The sequence below is a fragment of the Chanodichthys erythropterus genome, chromosome 2, assembly GCF_024489055.1.
Source record: "Chanodichthys erythropterus isolate Z2021 chromosome 2, ASM2448905v1, whole genome shotgun sequence".
NCBI lineage: Eukaryota > Metazoa > Chordata > Actinopteri > Cypriniformes > Xenocyprididae > Chanodichthys > Chanodichthys erythropterus.
The window spans coordinates 40,330,393-40,356,410 of record NC_090222.1 but is presented as its reverse complement, the minus strand read 5'-3'; the positions used below and the strand labels follow the sequence as shown (position 1 = coordinate 40,356,410).

Genomic DNA, 26,018 nt, shown 5'->3' with positions numbered 1-26,018 from the left:
ATGCCAACTAAACCACTGTCGGTAAACACAATCCGCCGTGCCATCTGCAGATGCCAACTAAACCACTGACGGTAAACACAATCCGCCGTGCCATCTGCAGATGCCAACTAAACCACTGTCGGTAAACACAATCCGCCGTGCCATCTGCAGATGCCAACTAAACCACTGTCGTTAAACACAATCCGCCGTGCCACCTGCAGATGCCAACTAAACCACTGTCGGTAAACACAATCCGCCGTGCCATCTGCAGATGCCAACTAAACCACTGACGGTAAACACAATCTGCCGTGCCATCTGCAGATGCCAACTAAACCACTGTCGGTAAACACAATCCGCCGTGCCATCTGCAGATGCCAACTAAACCACTGACGGTAAACACAATCCGCCGTGCCATCTGCAGATGCCAACTAAACCACTGACGGTAAACACAATCTGCCGTGCCATCTGCAGATGCCAACTAAACCACTGTCGGTAAACACAATCCGCCGTGCCATCTGCAGATGCCAACTAAACCACTGTCGGTAAACACAATCCGCCGTGCCATCTGCAGATGCCAACTAAACCACTGTCGGTAAACACAATCCGCCGTGCCATCTGCAGGTGCCAACCAAAGTTCTATCATGCAAAAAGGAAGCCATATGTGAACATGGTCCAGAAGCGCCGTTGTGTCCTGTGGGCCAAGACTCATTTAAAATGGACCGTTTCAAAGTGGAAAAGTGTTCTATGGTCAGATGAGTCCAAATTTGACATTCTTGTTGGAAATCACAGACGCCGTGTCCTCCGTGCTAAAGAGGAGGGAGACCTTCCAGCATGTTATCAGCGTTCAGTTCAAAAGCCAGCATCTCTGATGGTATGGGCAGCTTGCATGTTTTGGAAGGCACTATGAATGCTGAAAGGTAAAGGTTTTAGAGCATCATATGCTCCCCTCCAGAGGCCGTCTATTTCAGGGAAGGCCTTGTGTATTTCAGCAGGACAATGCAAAACCTCATACTACAACAACAGCATGGCTTCGCCGTAGAAGAGTCCGGGTGCTGAATTGGCCTGAGTGCAGTCCAAATCTTTCACCTATAGAGAACATTTGGTGCATCATTAAACAAAAAATATGTTGAAGAAGACCACAAAGTCTTCAGCAGCTGGAAACCTATATCAGGCAAGAATGGGACCAAATTCCAACACCAACACTCCAGAAACTCATAACCTCGATGTCCAGACATCTTCAAACTGTTTTGAAAAGAAGAGGAGATGCTACACCATGGTAAACATGCCCCCGTCCCAACTATTTTGAGACCTGTAGCAGGCATCAAATTTCTCAGTTTAAACATTTGTTATGTTATCTGTGTTCTATTGTGAATAAAATATTGGCTCATGTGATTTGAAAGTCTTTTAGTTTTCATTTTATTCAAATTTAAAAAAATGTCCCAACATTTCCAGAATTCGGGGTTGTACACATACATACATATGTATGAATATATATATACACCTCTCACTAATACATAAAGCACTGAAACTAATCAGAAATGTAAGGTAGTTCATCATGCACACAGCTGATGAACATTATAACCTTCCCTCTTCATTAATGTGCATCAGCTGAACACAATAGGTCCATTAGTCAGAGTCTGCAGTCGCTAATCTGTGTTTCTTTTTAAGGGTCTGCTTGTTCACCAATCATCCATTTATCCTCCTACGCACGCATATGGAAAATGTTGATTCAGCTCACATTAAACAAGGTGAAGAGCTCTGAATATTCAAATGGATTTACCCTTAAACTGAGAGAAGAAAACACATGCATAATGCACAAGCTGAAATAGATTGACATAAGTCAGGTCAAACATTTTGAGCTTATACAACCTCTATCGTTTCACTTCATCACTTCAAGTGCTTCAAAACGCTCGTGACGGCATAGGTGAGTCCGTGGAAAGTGCCTGATTTGACCACTCTTGACAGTTACTCAGCCTTTGGCTGTGAGGGAAATGTGACCAGGCAAGGCCTCCATCGCAATGAATTTTTCACTGCACATAATGCACTGATAACGTGGGAGCTGTATTCAAATGAGCTTCATTGCTAGAGACATTTAGAGGGGTCATATTTTACACTTTTGCTGCATTGTTTTTCCTCGCAATCCACTTATAACTTTAGTCAAGCTTCGACTATTTTTCACTGTCACTCTCTGACACTTTGGCCCAAAACAATATTAATGCAAGCAGCCCAAACAAATGCTACCAGGCAAGTATGAATAACTTCAGGCATCACTGCATTCTGAAATACACCAACTGCAATGCATAACAATGTTAACGTACTATACATCTGAGGTTTGTCTGGTTACCACCACAGCATGCTTGAAACATATTGACCATCAACATACTTGCATTGAGTATTTTACCCGCTGTTTCTGCTACTGTCAATGGAACATGGTCTTTGCATGCAAAATGACTTGCAACGCAACTTGCTAAATATTAAATCTGCATCATGTAAACATGGGCTGTAATGTTAATTGGCTAAAAATGGAAACATTCGAAATGGCATTAAAAGTGTTTAGTATGTGAAGCACAACTATTTGCCCTAAAGAACACTGGAAAATGGCAGTAAGACCCGTCCTGCTTTCCAAGCATTTTAACCTTGCCTTGTTCCGTTCCTCAGGAGACACAAGAACATCTGTTCACTCCCACAGTCTCTTTCGCTCAGCAAGAAATACGGCTATTAATCTGCATCTGGAAAACACACCTCAGTTTTTAGCAACCAAAAGCAAAGAAAAGCAACTTTAGGAGCACTTCCCATCTTTTTTGGGATGGGTGGTGATTTATTATAAAACAATAAACCGGTAAAGTATTTTCAAGTAGCATTTCTATTGCAGTGCTTCAATACACCAGTGAATAGTAGGGTATAAATTGATGTGTGTATACAGTATATATGATGTAATAACTGACATTATTCTACAAACACTAGAAAAGCTTAGTCTACAAGACCATTTTTAATTAGCTTTTTAATTTTTGTCCTATAAAAGTGAGAACATTGCGATGTAAAATATTGCATGTATCAGCAACCTCTATGTTCCCATGCGAAAACACAAAACTAGATCTGGCCGAAACACAGTCTCGTCAATGACACACATATTGCTACCAAATGTTGATCACAGAACCAAAGAGACCAAAGGGGGAAAAACATTTAATGTGCCATGGAAAAATAAGTTTTATTGGGAAACATCTGTATGGTCTGTAATTAAACATGTTGACTAATACTACCCTTCAAATGTTAAAACCACAGAAGAACCCTTCATAAACAGAGGCTCTGAATCCAGAGCAAACATCACAACTATCAGAAAACAGGTCAATGTTTTTATGTTTCCAGGAACTACAGAAACAATCCCTCACCCATATGACACTCGGAAAACATGCATAACATAAAAAAAAAATCATGGAATACTGAAATAAATGGCAACATCTAAATTAACTGGTTTTATTCAAATCAAAAACAGTATTTATTATCACCGAATCAATCTCAATTAATCTGCAAAATAAAGAGAGACTGAATCTTTGAATGAACCATTTCAGACTCTTTGAGAAATGAAGTGATGTGCAATTTATATTATGAGAAATTTCAAGTGATTTTTGACCTTGGATGCATGCAAATCTATTGTAGGAGAAGACAAAACACAAAATTAGGAATGTTTAAATTAGCATAATAGGGTCACTTTAACAATAACAACCCTGGAGCAACCCAACATGAATGTACTGGAGAAACATCAATTGAAAACAGGGATGATGCTCATTTATGCTCCCTACTTAGTGTCTTACTCTAAAGTACAAGCAGTGTCAGTGTCATTGCGTAAATCTAGCATGAAATCCCTGAACTCAACCAGCAGTCACCGGTCTGAACGGTCAGCGAGAGGGAGAGACTATCTGCCATGGCCAGAAGGGATCAAATGCTCACCGTAAAACCGAAAGCTCACGTCACGCTTCTAATTAAGAAGCGGTGCCAAACGAGAGATGAGAAAAACACATGCTAGCCGTATGATGTGAGGACAGCCTGACGTCGAGCTACGAGATGTATTTATAGAGAGGTTTAATCCACGTCTCTGGCTTAGCTGCGGCGAGATGCGAGCCAACACGTTCGCTCTAACCCAATCCTAGTAACTATAGGGAACAAGACAAGAAAATGACATGCAAATAAATCACATTGATTCATTGTCTTGTTCAAAGTGAACTATAAGGATTGAACCTATTGTTGGGTTAATGATGTCTTTGTTTTTCTTTTCACTGATTGAAGTTTCAAGTTTATTACAAGTGCAAAGCATACCATTTGTAAAAATGTCATACAAAACACAATAAACATTAATTCTGCACCAACATCAGTTGACTTTGGGTTCGACTGACTAAGTCATTAGCATTCTGCTCTACTGGCTTGAACAAACAGATAACGTTCAATCTGTACGAACACTGATAAAACCAGCCATTTCTACATGGTTGTTTGACCGACTGTATAACATTCTAGAGCCTGTTAGTTTAACACGTAACTCTGTGAATGTGGAAAGAACGTTCCCAAAACACCAATTAAAACATGGCTGATTTTAAAAACAGCTGATTACAGGCGAGCAAGAGGCCACAAAAAATCATTAATGTTGTTTGTGAAAGCAAGAACAACTAATATTTGGAGTACAACTAAACCACTAAGCTTAAAGTGTTACGTCACCCAAAATGGAAAATTCTGTCATTAATTATTCACTCTCATGTCGGTCCAAACCTTTCTTTCATCTTCGGAAAACAAATGAAGATATTTTAAATGAAATCTGAGAGATTTCTGTCTCTCCATTGATAGTGCACACAACTACCACAATGACGCTTCAAAAAGTTCATAAAGAGATCATAAAACTACGAGAATGAGGTTCATTCTGGTGTTACGCAGCACGTTTGAGCTTCAGCAAGAACCAATGAGGTTCATTCTCGTGTTACGCATCACGTTTGAGTTTCCTCAAGAACCAATGAGGTTCATTCTCGTGTTACGCATCACGTTTGAGTTTCCTCAAGAACCAATGAGGTTCATTCTCGTGTTACGCATCACGTTTGAGTTTCCTCAAGAACCAATGAGGTTCATTCTCGTGTTACGCATCACGTTTGAGTTTCCTCAAGAACCAATGAGGTTCATTCTCATGTTACGCAGCACGTTTGAGCTTCTTCAAGAACCAATGAGGTTCATTCTGGTGTTACGCATCACGTTTGAGCTTCTTCAAGAACCAATGAGGTTCATTCTCGTGTTACGCATCACGTTTGAGCTTCTTCAAGAACCAATGAGGTTCATTCTCGTGTTACGCATCACGTTTGAGCTTCTTCAAGAACCAATGAGGTTCATTCTCGTGTTACGCATCACGTTTGAGCTTCTTCATGAACCAATGAGGTTCATTCTGGTGTTACGCATCACGTTTGAGCTTCTTCAAGAACCAATGAGGTTCATTCTCGTGTTACGCATCACGTTTGAGCTTCTTCATGAACCAATGAGGTTCATTCTCATGTTACGCAGCACGTTTGAGCTTTTTCATGAACCAATGAGGTTCATTCTGGTGTTACGCATCACGTTTGAGCTTCTTCAAGAACCAATGAGGTTCATTCTCGTATTACGCATCACGTTTGAGCTTCTTCGAGAACCAATGAGGTTCATTCTCGTGTTACGCAGCACGTTTGAGCTTCAGCAAGAACCAATGAGGTTCATTCTCGTGTTACGCAGCATGTTTGAGCTTCTTCAAGAACCAATGAGGTTCATTCTGGTGTTACGCATCACGTTTGAGCTTCTTCAAGAACCAATGAGGTTCATTCTCGTGTTACGCATCACGTTTGAGCTTCTTCATGAACCAATGAGGTTCATTCTCATGTTACGCAGCACGTTTGAGCTTTTTCATGAACCAATGAGGTTCATTCTGGTGTTACGCATCACGTTTGAGCTTCTTCAAGAACCAATGAGGTTCATTCTCGTATTACGCATCACGTTTGAGCTTCTTCATGAACCAATGAGGTTCATTCTCGTGTTACGCATCACGTTTGAGCTTCTTCAAGAACCAATGAGGTTCTTTCTCGTGTTACGCAGCACGTTTGAGCTTCAGCAAGAACCAATGAGGTTCTTTCTCGTGTTACGCAGCACGTTTGAGCTTCAGCAAGAACCAATGAGGTTCATTCTCGTGTTACGCATCACGTTTGAGTTTCCTCAAGAACCAATGAGGTTCATTCTCATGTTACGCAGCACGTTTGAGCTTCACAAGAACCAATGAGGTTCTTTCTCGTGTTACGCAGCACGTTTGAGCTTCAGCAAGAACCAATGAGGTTCTTTCTCGTGTTACGCATCACGTTTGAGTTTCCTCAAGAACCAATGAGGTTCATTCTCGTGTTACGCATCACGTTTGAGTTTCCTCAAGAACCAATGAGGTTCATTCTCATGTTACGCAGCACGTTTGAGCTTCACAAGAACCAATGAGGTTCATTCTCATGTTACGCAGCACGTTTGAGCTTCTTCAAGAACCAATGAGGTTCATTCTCGTGTTACGCAGCACGTTTGAGCTTTTTCATGAACCAATGAGGTTCATTCTGGTGTTACGCAGCACGTTTGAGCTTTTTCATGAACCAATGAGGTTCATTCTGGTGTTACGCATCACGTTTGAGCTTCTTCAAGAACCAATGAGGTTCATTCTCGTGTTACGCAGCACGTTTGAGCTTCTTCAAGAACCAATGAGGTTCATTCTCGTGTTACGCATCACGTTTGAGCTTCTTCATGAACCAATGAGGTTCATTCTCATGTTACGCAGCACGTTTGAGCTTCTTCAAGAACCAATGAGGTTCATTCTGGTGTTACGCATCACGTTTGAGCTTCTTCATGAACCAATGAGGTTCATTCTCATGTTACGCAGCACGTTTGAGCTTTTTCATGAACCAATGAGGTTCATTCTGGTGTTACGCATCACGTTTGAGCTTCTTCAAGAACCAATGAGGTTCATTCTCGTGTTACGCATCACGTTTGAGCTTCTTCATGAACCAATGAGGTTCATTCTGGTGTTACGCATCACGTTTGAGCTTCTTCAAGAACCAATGAGGTTCATTCTGGTGTTACGCATCACGTTTGAGCTTCTTCAAGAACCAATGAGGTTCATTCTCGTATTACGCATCACGTTTGAGCTTCTTCAAGAACCAATGAGGTTCATTCTCGTGTTACGCATCACGTTTGAGCTTCTTCATGAACCAATGAGGTTCATTCTCGTGTTACGCAGCACGTTTGAGCTTCAGCAAGAACCAATGAGGTTCATTCTCGTGTTACGCAGCACGTTTGAGCTTCAGCAAGAACCAATGAGGTTCATTCTCGTGTTACGCAGCACGTTTGAGCTTCAGCAAGAACCAATGAGGTTCATTCTCGTGTTACGCATCACGTTTGAGTTTCCTCAAGAACCAATGAGGTTCATTCTGGTGTTACGCAGCACGTTTGAGCTTCTTCAAGAACCAATGAGGTTCATTCTCATGTTACGCAGCACGTTTGAGCTTCTTCAAGAACCAATGAGGTTCATTCTCATGTTACGCAGCACGTTTGAGCTTCAGCAAGAACCAATGAGGTTCATTCTCGTGTTACGCATCACGTTTGAGTTTCCTCAAGAACCAATGAGGTTCATTCTGGTGTTACGCAGCACGTTTGAGCTTCTTCAAGAACCAATGAGGTTCATTCTCATGTTACGCAGCACGTTTGAGCTTCTTCAAGAACCAATGAGGTTCATTCTGGTGTTACGCAGCACGTTTGAGCTTCAGCAAGAACCAATGAGGTTCATTCTGGTGTTACGCAGCACGTTTGAGCTTCAGCAAGAACCAATGAGGTTCATTCTCGTGTTACGCAGCACGTTTGAGTTTCCTCAAGAACCAATGAGGTTCATTCTCATGTTACGCAGCACGTTTGAGCTTCTACAAGAACCAATGAGGTTCATTCTCATGTTACGCAGCACGTTTGAGCTTCTTCAAGAACCAATGAGGTTCATTCTCGTGTTACGCATCACGTTTGAGCTTCTTCAAGAACCAATGAGGTTCATTCTCATGTTACGCAGCACGTTTGAGCTTCTTCAAGAACCAATGAGGTTCATTTTGGTGTTACGCAGCGCGTTTGAGCTTCTTCAAGAACCAATGAGGTTCATTCTCGTGTTACGCATCACGTTTGAGCTTCTTCAAGAACCAATGAGGTTCATTTTGGTGTTACGCAGCGCGTTTGAGCTTCTTCAAGAACCAATGAGGTTCATTCTCATGTTACGCAGCACGTTTGAGCTTCTTCAAGAACCAATGAGGTTCATTTTGGTGTTACGCAGCGCGTTTGAGCTTCCTCAAGAACCAATGAGGTTCATTCTGGTGTTACGCAGCACGTTTGAGCTTCTTCAAGAACCAATGAGGTTCATTCTCGTGTTACGCAGCACGTTTGAGCTTCTACAAGAACCAATGAGGTTCATTCTGGTGTTACGCAGCACGTTTGAGTTTCCTCAAGAACCAATGAGGTTCATTCTCGTGTTACGCAGCACGTTTGAGCTTCTACAAGAACCAATGAGGTTCATTCTCGTGTTACGCAGCACGTTTGAGCTTCAGCAAGAACCAATGAGGTTCATTCTCGTGTTACGCAGCACGTTTGAGCTTCTTCAAGAACCAATGAGGTTCATTCTCGTGTTATGCAGCACGTTTGAGCTTCAGCAAGAACCAATGAGGTTCATTCTCGTGTTATGCAGCACGTTTGAGCTTCAGCAAGAACCAATGAGGTTCATTCTCGTGTGTTACGCAAAATGTTTGAGCTTTTGCATCAAGCAAATATGGTTGAACTTCAGTTTATGTTTGTTAAACAATGTTCATATGTGAAAAAAGTCTTAATTCAATTTGTTCATTACATAAAGCTACTCAGAACACCTTAGCAGCTGCATAGTTGTGGTAAGTTTTGCAAAAAAAGGAACACTCACATTTTGCTCTACAAATATAAAAATGTAGATGTTTATGATCACAGTAAAAGTGCAAAAACATTGTACAACATTCCAAACAATCAAAATGCCCATCAGAATCTCACTTGGCCAGTTCATGTCTATTCTGAAAAGGAGACTCTGTGTCTCCGCGTGTTTTCCCACACATCTGAATGGCTTTTCCCCATCTGGTTTCCAAATACATGGTGTGAGACAGTGTAAACTATCACTACTTCCAGCTGACACATTAGATGAACACTCGACCCAGGACACATCAGCCTGTGAAAACTACGTTCATGTTACACAGTAATACCACCACCGTTAACTGAGACCGGAGCCGAACACATTAATCGACGAGTTGTTCAAAGAAAAACTTCTGCAACTGAAATAGAAACATAACCCAATTTTCACATGTTTTGGAGAAATTGTGAGTGGTGTTTGTCCATGCAAACTGTCTACATGATGCTAGGGTGTTTAGGGTGGTTTAAATTACATTTATACATTTTTGGGAGATTTTTTGGACGTTTTTGGACTTCTGCCAGACAAAACATGCAGATTCAATCGTTTACACATCTTTTCTTAAAGGGACCTATTATGCACTTTTTTCAAAGTCTTGATTTTGTTTTTGGGCTCTACTATAAATCAACTTCAACCATGACTGACAAAAAATGAAAAGATGAGAGGCTGGGAAACTACAACGAGTCCAACAATGCTCTTGACTTATTAAGCTTACAGCTTAATTTGAGAAGTTTAGTCGTGACACACAGATATGAGCCCTTAAAGATGCTTGGCAATGTTCTTATCAACAGGATTCTGATTAATAACAGGGAATGTTTTGTCATTATTATCGCAAACTGAATGCTCTCTCCAAAATGTTTTCATATCCCAGTTTATTACGTTCTCGAAAGCTCGTGAGAAACTCCAGTCGTAATTGAGCAGAGGAGTGGAAAAAGCGTTGATTTGTGAATAGTCCGCTGTCTGCTGAAGTGTGCTATCTTATTAAAGCTGCTGCAGAGCCCGAGTACATAATTACAGCTGCTTGAGCGGGAGAAAGTAGTCAAATCTGCATTACAGAAGGGAGACAAGAGCCTTCAAATTAGTACTTCCTTTACAGCTGACAGAATAATACAGGCTCTGGAGCAGATCTCCTATGAGAAAGAAAAAGTCTGTATAAAATCAAAGATGATATATTCAGACAAATTACATAAGTATGTGCAGAAAGACAAAAATATCAGATACAAATTTTATGTTTTATATTTATATAAGCTCAAATATATATATATATATATATATATATATATATATATATATATATATATATATATATATATATATATATATATATATATATATATATATATAACAGCTGCATCAATGATCCTTATTTTTTTTTTTTTAAATTACAGGAAAATAGAGTTAATGGAAAAATGGTTGAGTAAACTAACAAAAGAAGAACTTCTGGACGATATACTCAATATTACAAGGATTTTGTTCATTTTTCCCAATTTTTTTCGGAAGGATGGATGGATGTTACCTTTTTTCGGATGGATGGATGGATGGATGGATTTTACCATTTTTTGGATGTATGTATGGATGGATTTTACCGTTTTGTTCGGATGGATGGATGGATGGATGGAGGTTACCTTTTTTCGGATGGATGGATTGATGGATGGATTTTATCATTTTTTTTCAGATGGATGGATTTTACCTTTTTTCGGATGGATGGATGGAAGGATGGATTTTACCGTTTTGTTCGGAAGGATGGATGGATGGATTTTACCGTTTTGTTCAGATGGATGGATGGATTTTACCATTTTGTTCAGATGGATGGATGGATTTTACCATTTTGTTCAGATGGATGGATGGATTTTACCATTTTGTTCAGATGGATGGATGGATTTTTCCATTTTGTTCAGATGGATGGATGGATTTTACCATTTTGTTCAGATGGATGGATGGATTTTACCATTTTGTTCAGATGGATGGATGGATTTTACCATTTTGTTCAGAAGGATGGATGGATTTTACTTTTTTCGGCTGGATGGATGGATGGATGGATTTTATCATTTTTTTTCAGATGGATGGATTTTACCTTTTTTCGGATGGATGGATGGATGGATGGATTTTACAGTTTTGTTCGGAAGGATGGATGGATGGATTTTACCGTTTTGTTCAGATGGATGGATGGATTTTACCATTTTGTTCAGATGGATGGATGGATTTTACCATTTTGTTCAGAAGGATGGATGGATTTTACCATTTTGTTCAGAAGGATGGATGGATTTTACCATTTTGTTCAGAAGGATGGATGGATTTTACCGTTTTGTTCGGCTGGATGGATGGATGGATTTTACCATTTTGTTCGGCTGGATGGATGGATGGATTTTACCGTTTTGTTCGGATGGATGGATGGATGGATGGATGGATGGATGGATGGATGGATTTTATCTTTTTTTTCAGATGGATGATTTTACCTTTTTTCGGATGGATGGATGGATGGATGGAAGGATGTATTTTACCGTTTTGTTCAGAAGGAAGGATGGATGGATTTTAAATTTTTTTTGGATGGCTGGATTTTACTGGTTTTTTTTCGGAAGGATGGATGGATGGATGGATGGATTTTACCATTTTTTCAGACAGATGGATGGATGGATGGATTTTAGAGTTTTTTCCAGGTTTGGATGGATGAATGGATGGATGGACGTTACTGTTTTTTCTAATGGATCATCCAACCATCCATCCATCCATCCATCCATCCGAAAAAAAAAAAAACAGTAAAATTTCACAAAATGGGTATTTATTTATTTTATGAAATGAATACAGTTTTATTATTTATATATATATATATATATATATATATATATATATATATATATATATATATATATATATATATATATATATATATATATTTCAGTGCAAGTGCATGAACATGAACTCATAAAACAATAAAATAACTGAATTAAGGTTAAAAAAAAAAGATATTTTTTAAAAAAAATTATCATTTTTCATTATCATCAATTATCACAGCACATCTCTACAAAAGCATCCAATAAAAAAACAAACATAAGGCTCATAACTGTCATTTTGTTCAGTGATAAAGTCTAAATACAGATAATCAAACAGAAGTTCATCCGAATCTCCACACGTTTTGCACGGCTGGTGTTTTCAGTCGCTGAATCGAGACAATCACGACTTCCTTGTTATTATTGACAGATAAAGGCTGGATTTTCCACATAATAGGCAGTGGAAAATAGGGAGAGGATTACTTCCACCTTATTTAACCACAGACGGCACTGTCCGGTGTGATTCTGTACGCACTGCGTCTGATTAGCAAGAGCTGAACGCTGAACACGGCGAACCGTAACAAATTCCTGTTTGATTTGGTTCTTGCATTTGCTAAGCTTTCATATTCCAGCCATGTTCTTTAGGGGTTTTTAAGCAATTGTCCAACAAACAAATACCTCACCTATCCCGTTTTAACAAAAACAAATTCACACAAAATATTTTTTAATTAACAAAGAAACACAAGAACCAAATGAGTCGCAGCAGCAGACAGATTTTAACGGGCTCATGACAGGATTTATTTATCATTTTAATATGTTCTTTGAGGTTCACTTCAACGTCAGTCACTTTGGACACAAATGTCAGCCATTAAGTGGCTGAACGCCAGTGGACGGGGCCTATGGTGCGATGATGTATAACTATTCATCAATGTCGTGCTCTGGAGGCGGGCATATGCAAATGTACTTGCAGGATGTTTTAATGGTACAAAGACCTCTTATGTGTCAAAAGATCAGTGCAAATGTGCTTTCTCACATCATCATGAGCTCTATAATCACTACTAAAACCTGCTTCTGAACGTCAGCTGTCTGGCCCGGTGTCTTTTTCTTTTGTCAGCATTTAAGCCACTTCCTCAGGGCCCCAATTAAGAAGCAGCCTAATAAAGGATTGGGATTGGTTTAAGATGATTAGCTGTGTTAACAGGGCAGCAGAGTAAATCCAAGGTTACGTAACCTAACTGGATCTTGGATACTGGTTGATGACAATGCCTATCAGACAATCGGATCATAGGGAAGGGTCCAGACAGACAGACACAATACAGACGCTTCTTCAAGTATTTATTTAGTGTGTTTTTCTCTTCACATCTGTAGAAACATTCAATCAACTCTTTCTAGTCATTCTTCCTGGTTTCTGTAGAGCAGAGCTACTGATTCATAACTTTCAGAAAGCTAACATACATTAAATCTAGATTTTTGAGTGAAAACATCCCGCTTAAAAGCTACAACAGCGTTTGTGGGCGGGGCAAAGGAGATGCTGTTCGCCGGCAGCCAATGAAAACAATAGGTGAGCATTATGCAAATTTGTTACATAGTAAAAGGTTTGTAACAGGACGTGAGACTGGACAACTCATTTCAGCAGTTCAGACAATAACTTTATCTGTCGTGCACTTTGATCTTTACTTTCACAAACAGCTTTATTACACACTGCATGAAAGGGAATTTTCAAAAAGTCATAATAAGGGAGCTTTAAAGACCACGACTGCATGATAATACCTTCAAAATCAATTATTTCCATGAAGTTCAGTTTGGTCAGTTTCAACCTAATCATTTTGTTCCATAATCTTTCATGAATGTCGGACTGAAATGATGCAGATGACTTTGTGCGCTCATGAATAATTCATGAAGATTCTGAAATTTGAAAGTGGAGAGAAAAAAAAAACATAACATGAATAAAACACATCTGATCAATTATTCAGCGCCACAGCCGTCAGCATTTCACATTCACAAGAACGGTCATGTTCAACAACTTCAGCATCCGTCCTTGCAGAGCCTATGGCTACAGCGGGAAATGAGAACGGAATGAGCATCCGCCTCCAATGGAAATACGGCATGCATTTTTCAAAGTTGTCATACGGGATGTCAAGAAAAATGGTCCATAAAATTTTGTTTTAAATGTTTGAGACAGTGTGCCTTGGGATATCAAAAGACGTACTACATTTCAGCCCAACGTGATCAAAGTGAATTTAGTCCATATGAATATTAACTTCTTAATGCCACAATTTATTATAGGATACACTTTTAAGTCATTGTAAACTGCTGAAAAAAGCAAACCTGTCACACAGATTTTATACTGATGTGTCAAGCTGTGACACTGCATACTGTAATACAGTATTGTAAAGGCAACTACTAAGATTTAATAAGCAATAAGCCACGTGCTGCAACAGCTGTTTCCATCCAAAAGTTACGAATTTAATTTATGCACAAAATTGGAATAATCACATAAAACAGTTGCGAATAAAGCGGTGTTCAAGAGAACAAGAGAAATCGTTACATGCACATTTTTCCCTCAGAATTGCGAGATATAAAGTCACAGTTGTGTTATAAAGTAAGAATTGCATGATATAGTCAGAATTGTGCGATATAAAGTCAGAATAGTGAAATATATAGTCAGAATTGCGCGATATAAAGTCAGAATTGCGCGATATAAAGTCAGAATTGCGAGATATAAAGTCAGAATTGCGAGATATAAAGTCAGAATTGCGAGATATAAAGTCAGAATTGCGAGATATAAAGTCAGAATTGCGCGATATAAAGTCAGAATTGCGAGATATAAAGTCAGAATTGCGAGATATAAAGTCAGAACTGCGCGATATAAAGTCAGAACTGCGCGATATAAAGTCAGAACTGCGCGATATAAAGTCAGAACTGCGAGATATAAAGTCAGAATTGCGCGATATAAAGTCAGAATTGCGCGATATAAAGTCAGAATTGCGCGATATAAAGTCAGAATTGTGCGAGATATAAAGTCAGAATTGTGCGAGATATAAAGTCAGAATTGTGCGAGATATAAAGTCAGAATTGCGCGATATAAAGTCAGAATTGCGAGATATAAAGTCAGAATTGCGAGATATAAAGTCAGAATTGCGAGATATAAAGTCAGAATTGCGTAATAGTCAGAATTGCGAGATATAAAGTCAGAATTGTGCGATATAAAGTCAGAATTGCGAGATATAAAGTCAGAATTGCGAGATATAAAGTCAGAATTGCGTAATAGTCAGAATTGCAAGATATAAAGTCAGAATTGTGCGATATAAAGTCAGAATTGTGCGATATAAAGTCAGAATTGCGTAATAGTCAGAATTGCGAGATATAAAGTCAGAATTGCGAGATATAAAGTCAGAATTGCGAGATATAAAGTCAGAATTGCGAGATATAAAGTCAGAATTGCGAGATATAAAGTCAGAATTGCGCGATATAAAGTCAGAATTGCGAGATATAAAGTCAGAATTGCGAGATATAAAGTCAGAACTGCGCGATATAAAGTCAGAACTGCGCGATATAAAGTCAGAACTGCGCGATATAAAGTCAGAACTGCGAGATATAAAGTCAGAATTGCGCGATATAAAGTCAGAATTGCGCGATATAAAGTCAGAATTGCGCGATATAAAGTCAGAATTGTGCGAGATATAAAGTCAGAATTGTGCGAGATATAAAGTCAGAATTGTGCGAGATATAAAGTCAGAATTGCGCGATATAAAGTCAGAATTGCGAGATATAAAGTCAGAATTGCGAGATATAAAGTCAGAATTGCGAGATATAAAGTCAGAATTGCGTAATAGTCAGAATTGCGAGATATAAAGTCAGAATTGTGCGATATAAAGTCAGAATTGCGAGATATAAAGTCAGAATTGCGAGATATAAAGTCAGAATTGCGTAATAGTCAGAATTGCAAGATATAAAGTCAGAATTGTGCGATATAAAGTCAGAATTGTGCGATATAAAGTCAGAATTGCGTAATAGTCAGAATTGCGAGATATAAAGTCAGAATTGTGCGATATAAAGTCAGAATTGCGAGATATAAAGTCAGAATTGCGAGATATAAAGTCAGAATTGCGAGATATAAAGTCAGAATTGCGTAATAGTCAGAATTGCAAGATATAAAGTCAGAATTGTGCGATATAAAGTCAGAATTGTGCGATATAAAGTCAGAATTGTGCGATATAAAGTCAGAATTGCGCGATATAAAGTCAGAATTGCGCGATATAAAGTCAGAATTGCGAGATATAAAGTCAGAATTGCGAGATATAAAGTCAGAATTGCGAGATATAAAGTCAGAATTGCGAGATATAAAGTCAGAATTGCGAGATATAAAGTCAGAATTGCGAGATATAAAGTCAGAATTGCGCGATATAAAGTCAGAATTGCGCGATATAAAGTCAGAATTGTGCGAGATATAAAGTCAGAATTGCGCGATATAAAGTCAGAATTGTGCGATATAAAGTCAGAATTGCGCGATATAAAGTCAGAATTGCGAGATATAAAGTCAGAATTGCGCGATATAAAGTCAGAATTGCGCGATATAAAGTCAGAATTGTGCGAGATATAAAGTCAGAATTGCGCGATATAAAGTCAGAATTGCGCGATATAAAGTCAGAATTGCGCAATATAAAGTCAGAATTGCGAGATATAAAGTCAGAATTGCGTAATAGTCAGAATTGCGCGATATAAAGTCAGAATTGCGCGATATAAAGTCAGAATTGCGCGATATAAAGTCAGAATTGCGCGATATAAAGTCAGAATTGTGCGATATAAAGTCAGAATTGCGCGATATAAAGTCAGAATTGTGCGATATAAAGTCAGAATTGTGCGATATAAAGTCAGAATTGCGCGATATAAAGTCAGAATTGCGCAATATAAAGTCAGAATTGCGAGATATAAAGTCAGAATTGCGTAATAGTCAGAATTGCGAGATATAAAGTCAGAATTGTGCGATATAAAGTCAGAATTGCGCGATATAAAGTCAGAATTGCGCGATATAAAGTCAGAATTGCGCGATATAAAGTCAGAATTGCGCGATATAAAGTCAGAATTGTGCGATATAAAGTCAGAATTGTGCGATATAAAGTCAGAATTGTGCGATATAAAGTCAGAATTGCGCAATATAAAGTCAGAATTGCGTAATAGTCAGAATTGCGTAATAGTCAGAATTGCGAGATATAAAGTCAGAATTGCGAGATATAAAGTCAGAATTGCGAGATATAAAGTCAGAATTGCGAGATATAAAGTCAGAATTGCGTAATAGTCAGAATTGCGAGATATAAAGTCAGAATTGCGCGATATAAAGTCAGAATTGCGCGATATAAAGTCAGAATTGTGCGATATAAAGTCAGAATTGTGCGATATAAAGTCAGAATTGCGAGATATAAAGTCAGAATTGCGAGATATAAAGTCAGAATTGCGAGATATAAAGTCAGAATTGCGCAATATAAAGTCAGAATTGCGAGATATAAAGTCAGAATTGCGTAATAGTCAGAATTGCGAGATATAAAGTCAGAATTGTGCGATATAAAGTCAGAATTGCGCGATATAAAGTCAGAATTGCGCGATATAAAGTCAGAATTGCGCGATATAAAGTCAGAATTGCGAGATATAAAGTCAGAATTGCGAGATATAAAGTCAGAATTGCGAGATATAAAGTCAGAATTGCGAGATATAAAGTCAGAATTGCGTAATAGTCAGAATTGCGCGATATAAAGTCAGAATTGTGCGATATAAAGTCAGAATTGTGCGATATAAAGTCAGAATTGTGCGATATAAAGTCAGAATTGCGCGATATAAAGTCAGAATTGCGAGATATAAAGTCAGAATTGCGTAATAGTCAGAATTGCGCGATATAAAGTCAGAATTGCGCGATATAAAGTCAGAATTGCGCGATATAAAGTCAGAATTGCGCGATATAAAGTCAGAATTGCGAGATATAAAGTCAGAATTGCGCGATATAAAGTCAGAATTGCGCGATATAAAGTCAGAATTGCGCGATATAAAGTCAGAATTGCGCGATATAAAGTCAGAATTGCGCGATATAAAGTCAGAATTGTGCGATATAAAGTCAGAATTGTGCGATATAAAGTCAGAATTGTGCGATATAAAGTCAGAATTGCGCAATATAAAGTCAGAATTGCGAGATATAAAGTCAGAATTGCGTAATAGTCAGAATTGCGAGATATAAAGTCAGAATTGTGCGATATAAAGTCAGAATTGCGCGATATAAAGTCAGAATTGCGCGATATAAAGTCAGAATTGCGCGATATAAAGTCAGAATTGCGCGATATAAAGTCAGAATTGCGCGATATAAAGTCAGAATTGCGAGATATAAAGTCAGAATTGCGAGATATAAAGTCAGAATTGCGAGATATAAAGTCAGAATTGCGAGATATAAAGTCAGAATTGCGAGATATAAAGTCAGAATTGCGAGATATAAAGTCAGAATTGCGTAATAGTCAGAATTGCGAGATATAAAGTCAGAATTCTGAGATATAAAGTCAGAATTGCGCGATATAAAGTCAGAATTGCGCGATATAAAGTCAGAATTGTGCGATATAAAGTCAGAATTGCGAGATATAAAGTCAGAATTGCGAGATATAAAATCAGAATTGCGAGATATAAAGTCAGAATTGCGAGATATAAAGTCAGAATTGCGAGATATAAAGTCAGAATTGCGTAAGTCAGAATTGCGAGATATAAAGTCAGAATTGTGCGATATAAAGTCAGAATTGCGCGATATAAAGTCAGAATTGCGCGATATAAAGTCAGAATTGCGAGATATAAAGTCAGAATTGCGAGATATAAAGTCAGAATTGCGAGATATAAAGTCAGAATTGCGAGATATAAAGTCAGAATTGCGAGATATAAAGTCAGAATTGCGCGATATAAAGTCAGAACTGCGCGATATAAAGTCAGAATTGCGAGATATAAAGTCAGAATTGCGAGATATAAAGTCAGAATTGCGCGATATAAAGTCAGAATTGTGCGAGATATAAAGTCAGAATTGTGCGATATAAAGTCAGAATTGCGCGATATAAAGTCAGAATTGCGCAATATAAAGTCAGAATTGCGCGATATAAAGTCAGAATTGCGCAATATAAAGTCAGAATTGCGAGATATAAAGTCAGAATTGCGAGATATAAAGTCAGAATTGCGTAATAGTCAGAATTGCGAGATATAAAGTCAGAATTGCGAGATATAAAGTCAGAATTGCGAGATATAAAGTCAGAATTGCGTAATAGTCAGAATTGCGAGATATAAAGTCAGAATTGTGCGATATAAAGTCAGAATTGCGCGATATAAAGTCAGAATTGCGCGATATAAAGTCAGAATTGTGCGATATAAAGTCAGAATTGCGAGATATAAAGTCAGAATTGCGAGATATAAAGTCAGAATTGCGAGATATAAAGTCAGAATTGCGAGATATAAAGTCAGAATTGCGAGATATAAAGTCAGAATTGCGTAATAGTCAGAATTGCGAGATATAAAGTCAGAATTGTGCGATATAAAGTCAGAATTGCGCGATATAAAGTCAGAATTGCGCAATATAAAGTCAGAATTGTGCGATATAAAGTCAGAATTGCGAGATATAAAGTCAGAATTGCGAGATAAAAAGTCAGAATTGCGAGATATAAAGTCAGAATTGCGAGATATAAAGTCAGAATTGCGAGATATAAAGTCAGAATTGCGTAATAGTCAGAATTGCGAGATATAAAGTCAGAATTGTGCGATATAAAGTCAGAATTGCGCGATATAAAGTCAGAATTGTGCGATATAAAGTCAGAATTGTGCGATATAAAGTCAGAATTGCGAGATATAAAGTCAGAATTGCGAGATATAAAGTCAGAATTGCGAGATATAAAGTCAGAATTGCGAGATATAAAGTCAGAATTGCGTAATAGTCAGAATTGCGAGATATAAAGTCAGAATTGTGCGATATAAAGTCAGAATTGCGCGATATAAAGTCAGAATTGCGCGATATAAAGTCAGAATTGCGCGATATAAAGTCAGAATTGTGCGATATAAAGTCAGAATTGTGCGATATAAAGTCAGAATTGCGCGATATAAAGTCAGAATTGCGCGATATAAAGTCAGAATTGCGAGATATAAAGTCAGAATTGCGAGATATAAAGTCAGAATTGCGAGATATAAAGTCAGAATTGCGAGATATAAAGTCAGAATTTCGAGATATAAAGTCAGAATTGCGAGATATAAAGTCAGAACTGCGCGATATAAAGTCAGAACTGCGCGATATAAAGTCAGAACTGCGCGATATAAAGTCAGAATTGCGCGATATAAAGTCAGAATTGCGAGATATAAAGTCAGAATTGCAAGATAAAGTCAGAATTGCGAGATATAAAGTCAGAATTGCAAAATTTAAGTCAGAATTGCGAGATATAAAGTCAGAATTGCAAGATATAAAGTCAGAATTGCGAGATATAAAGTCAGAATTGCGAGATATAAAGTCAGAATTGTGCGATATAAAGTCAGAATTGCGAGATATAAAGTCAGAATTGCGCAATATAAAGTCAGAATTGCGTAATAGTCAGAATTGCGAGATATAAAGTCAGAATTGCGAGATATAAAGTCAGAATTGTGAAATATAAAGTCAGAATTGCGAGATATAAAGTCAGAATTGCGAGATATAAAGTCAGAATTGCGCGATATAAAGTCAGAATTGCGAGATATAAAGTCAGAATTGTGAAATATAAAGTCAGAATTGCGAGATATAAAGTCAGAATTGCGAGATATAAAGTCAGAATTGCGCGATATAAAGTCAGAATTGCGCGATATAAAGTCAGAATTGCGCGATATAAAGTCAGAACTGCGCGATATAAAGTCAGAATTACGAGATATAAAGTCAGAATCGCGCGATATAAAGTCAGAATTGCGCGATATAAAGTCAGAATTGTGCGATATAAAGTCAGAATTGTGTGATATAAAGTCAGAATTGCAAGATAAAGTCAGAATTGCGCGATATAAAGTCAGAATTGCGAGATATAAAGTCAGAATTGCGAGATATAAAGTCAGAATTGCGCGATATAAAGTCAGAATTGTGTGATATAAAGTCAGAATTGCAAGATAAAGTCAGAATTGCGAGATATAAAGTCAGAATTGCAAAATTTAAGTCAGAATTGCGAGATATAAAGTCAGAATTGCGAGATATAAAAATTCAGAATTTTTTGAATATGCAAGATGTCTGAAAACCAAATATTTAGTTTTCACAAATTCATAGATTGATTAATAATCAGCCAAATTAGCTTTTTGAGATGCTGATAATCATGGCAGCTTGGCTGATTGATTAAAAGTTTAGGTACATTAATTCTAAAATCAACAGATAATAAACAATTTTGATTAAATATTGCAAAAAATAAATGTTCATTTGATTTCGGAAATTGTGATCTCATGTGACATCAACAATCATGTATATATCAGCATTAGTCAACTACTATTTTGCTGAATACAAATATGAATGCAGGAACAATGTATGCTAATAGTATGCTATAAATGCACATAGCACTAAGACCACAGCTGTGTTTCGGAAGGGTTATGGTGTTGTTAACTATGCGAGTATCTCTTCAGAACAGCCTGTCGGTGGGCGGTTGACACTGAGGTCACGCGGCCAGAGACGAGGGGTCAACCGGGACACAGGCACTCTCGGGTGAAGAAGTGGGGTCTGGGTAACGGCTGTTTAAACAGAGAGAGGGCTGCTTTCCCCCCACTGGCACCAGGGACATTGTTCCCACTAATCCTTCAGAGCCGCCCGTCCCCGTCTCACCGGGCGCCGCAGCCACCAGGACAAAAATCACAGCAGGAGACCGGGGCCCGAGGCACCCACCACACAGACGGAGATCGCTGTTTGTTCAACAGCGTTAAAGGCAAAGTGAAGAGTTTGACTTCTTAACACCTGCCTCTCGGGTTAAAGGAAAATGATAACAAGTGAGGATGAAGATTGAATAACAATGTTTGTTGCAATCTTAATTCAGAATGATAAATGCAACAAATATACAGTAGTACAGTTCAAATGTTTGGAGTCGGTAAGATTTTTTTAATCAGAAATGTTTCCTGAGAAGCAAATCATCATATCAGAATGATTTCTGAAGGATCATGTGACACTGAAGACTGGAGCAATGATGCTGAAAATTCAGCTTTGATTACAGGAATAAATTACACTTTACTATATATTCACATAGAAAACAGCTGTTTTAAATTGCAAAAATATTTCACAATTTTTACTGCATTTTTGATCAAATAAACGCAGCCTTGGTGAGCAGAAGAGACTTTTGAACAACAGTGTAGGCACTGAGGAATATATCCTGCTTGCGTGTGGTAGAGATTTTCAGGGTTATGTCATGCACACTGAAAGCTTTTTCTTCCTACGGACTGTAATGCATTAAAGCCAGAGCAGCTTTTTCATGTGCACTTCAATTGGAAATGATATGTTATAATGATAAGCATCAGCTTAGGGTTTGAAAAAAAAAAAAAAATCACTGCATTAGAAAACGTTTTTCATCATCATTTGAAACAAGCTCAACATGAATGAAACAAAACTAGTATCTCATACAGATGAGCATTTCACAAATTTCAGTGTCTTTCCCACCAGAATGACAGCAAATATGTTTTTTGGTAACACTTTATAATAACAAATCACACACCAAGTATTGATTATTTGTCGATCCTTAATGTATATACAGATAGTTAATGCATAATATATTCACTCATACAGTGGCCCGCAAAAAGCTCTGAATGTCACTGAATTAGATCAAATATAAAAGCAATATTTATTTGAAAGAAAAAGCACATGACACTCTCCAAACTGAGCATTTCACAAAAACACCGACTTCATACATCAACTACAGATTACTTTTCGACACCAGTTGCTTTAAAGTCATTGTAAACACATCAGAAAAGTGAAGTTAGTTCTAGATTTAGCATCATTTGTTTGCAATTTCTTTAATATTTTGCTGTCTAACGCATAGATAATAACACATGTATATGGGTCAAAGGGTTTTCAAGCATCAGAACAGTAAGTGTAACACAACTTTGAACTGTTGTTGTTGTTTTTCAGTACATCAGAATGAGTCTTGATTAATTTGTTTGTTTTTCTGAGCAAAAATTTAATATCATACTTTTACCATGATTTACAGAAGACACACACTAAAATGTCATTCAGTGTAACAATCTTGTCAGGGATATTTACAACAAAAATATATTTATGCCATATTAAAGACTAATTACTTGTAATTTTTCATTTTTAAACTTTGCCACTATCCTAAGTTTCACCCATTTGTCAGCAATATTTTTTTTTATTAATTTACAAATGCAATAAAATTTACTATGCTTACTTATTCCTTTATATATTTTAATATGTACAGGTCAGAGTATGCATGTTTCATTTTTTATATAAATATAAGTGTTACACTTAATGACAATGGAGCATTATTTCATAATTTAATATTATTAACCTTAAAAATGGACGTTTTACTTGCATTTAATGTGCTTTCTGTGTATATAAAATCACTTTTGTATATTTCTATTGATGCAGACATCTAAATGTCTTTGACCCATACATATATATATAAATTATTCAGACATTTTTGATATATTTTTACTAGTGAGTTCAGATCACTATAATTCATTTCTGTAAGTGAGGATAGCAAAATAAAGTAAACTGTGACATATTATACCTAAAAATTATTCATACAGTGACTACTGATAAAATTGATAAAAAATTGGAACCAAAAATTATTCTGACCATGTTTTGCTTAAGTGTTATCTGACATAATTGAGATTATTTTTTATTTGATCATATTTTATTACCTTTTTTTTTTTTTTAAACTATAGTGAATAAAATGCATTAATTAATGAAAAGTTCAAGGTGTCTGAATAAATCTTGGTTGTACATATATATATATATATATATATATATATATATATATATATATATATATATATATATAAGTAACACTTTACAATAAGGTTATCATTAGTTAACATGAACTAAACTCTTCTAAAGCATTTATTAATATTAGTTCATGTTAATCTCAACATTTATTGATACATTATAAAATTCAAAGTTGTATCTGGTAATTTTAGTTAACGTACCAGAGTATTTTTATTTTATTTTTAAGCACTATAACAAATGTATTGCTCATTGTTGATGTTAGTTAATGGGATCTCACTGTAAATCTATCGTTTCATCGCTACAAATCTAAAAAGAACAGAAAAGTTTTGCTTTAAAAAAAAAAAAAAATGCAAACATAAATGACACTTTGCTTTGATATTTTGTCATCTAGTGCAATGACACGAACACATCTTAGTGAGAGTAAATCCGTGGGTTCTTACCGGTCATATTCGGCGTTGTCCTTGTCGCAGCGAGCATCTTTATGTTTCTGCCAGTCTTTGCCATGTTTGCAGGTGGTGAGGAGAACCACATCTTCAGCATTATGGATGTGATAAAGCGCATTCCTGGTGTCCGACCCAATCCCAGTCAGATAGCGCTTGCCTTTAAAAACCAGCATATATTTCCTAAATGGAGGGATGGTGTTGTATTTCAAAAACCCCCTCTCTCCTCCGGTCCGAGGATGATCTTTGGAGAACAAGGGGATGGAGATGTCAAATCGGGGTCTGAAGTTCTCGGTGCTGATGCTGGCTTTGGCCAACATGGCTTGACCGATATCAAACCCCAGATCCTCTGTGTAATCCGGCCACGTGCCCGAGTACAGGTTAAAGATCAGGTGGTTGCGGCCGTTATTCCACAGGTTGAGGTTCTGGATCTTGCTTTTGAGGTTGTGGACGTACTGAGGCGACAGCTGGTCTCGGTCCAGGGTGTCGAGGTTCAGAACGAAGACGCAAGCCTGTCCCGGGTCCGAAGTGTAGAACCTGGAGCCCTCGATGGAGGACAAGATGTTTTGGTAGCTTTCTGAGATCTTCTCACCTTTCTGCTGAGGGTAGACGTAGACTTTGAAGCCGTTCTTCTTGCACAAGGAGAAGTCGAAGCACGAGTCCATTCTGCACTTGTAAGCTCCGGAGTTGTCATCTCTTTTGTGTCTCGGAGAAGTGCGGACATTGTAGTCCTCGGTTTGGGTCTGATCCCAGGGAATAAAAGCTCGTAGAGGGTCGGAGAAGGGGGGCCAGTGTGGATGGGGGTCATCGCCTCGGTTCGGACTCCTTCTGGACGCTGGTCCCTGCAGGTAAAAGAGGAGAATGAGACACACACCCGCAGAGGACAGAATTAAATAGCGTTTTTTGGCCTGCATGTGTCCTTAGATCCAGATGGAGCGGCTCGCTGATGAATCCGAAGGTCTCAACTCCTGCTGGACAGCATCTTCCACAGACCTGCAGGGATTTGATGCTCTCGACTTCCACCTTATGATTCCAATCCCAAATCCAGAGCATGTGGGCGACTTAAACTAAACCCCTTTCTGTGGATCTAGCTCTCTCTCCTCTCCGGTGCCTGGATCGCATTAGACAGCATCTAAACTACTGCCTGAGGACCATCGGAGCTGCTCTGGAGCAATGGGAAGCATCAGAAAGTACTTTCGGAGAAGTGCTCTTGAAATCCAGAAATCTGAGGAATTTCCCACGTGATGTGTGTGGGTCAGAAGGACCCTGTCAAAAACTTCCCGAGCGGATAAATCCCCACAAATCCATGTATTCTCACATGATAAATCATCCTTTTCAGTCGCGCAGATGTTGCTTTGAAATGGGTCGCGAGAACATCACAGACACGCGCTTCTGTTCACTGTTACATTCAGAACGCTTTCGCGACGCCGATGATACAATGTTACATTCCAGCGCTTTAATCTGAAGCGTCCAGTTGCGATTGTTACATTGTAGCATTCCAATCCCCTCACGACGGCTGCTGACGTCACGCGCCTCCATACGTGGTGATTGGTTCGCGTCATTTCCGGGCGGACGGACGCTTCTGTAACCCCTTCACGACCACAGTCGACGTCTTTTAAAGCAACAGCAGCACATATTTTCAAACCGTTTCACAAAAAGAAGTGTGTCAGAGTTCGAGATGATACAACTGTCCAACATGAATTCAATTTAGACACTTTCTGCTCATCAAATGTCAGTGTACACTTAAAATATGGCTTGATCTTATAAAATTAAGACTTATTCATAACATAGAAAACAAATAAAAACATTCTGAAATGTCGAAAATTCAGGTCAAAAAGAAAGCACGAGAAAATGCCACAAAGTTCTATATTATATCACAAACTTGATATAACAACAAAATG

At 37.9% G+C, this 26,018-nt stretch overlaps 1 protein-coding gene across 1 annotated transcript in view; it reads right to left on the bottom strand.

Annotated features, from left to right (window-relative positions):
* The window catches only part of ext1a (exostosin glycosyltransferase 1a), a 64,895-nt gene extending 39,259 nt beyond the window's left edge, over positions 1-25,636 (bottom strand). Inside the window, exon 1 of the mRNA XM_067412403.1 lies at positions 24,118-25,636. Coding sequence (XP_067268504.1) covers positions 24,118-25,031 — 914 coding nt within the window. The 5' untranslated portion in view covers positions 25,032-25,636. The remainder of the gene's footprint in view (positions 1-24,117) is intronic.
* Between the last annotated feature and the right edge of the window lie 382 nt (positions 25,637-26,018).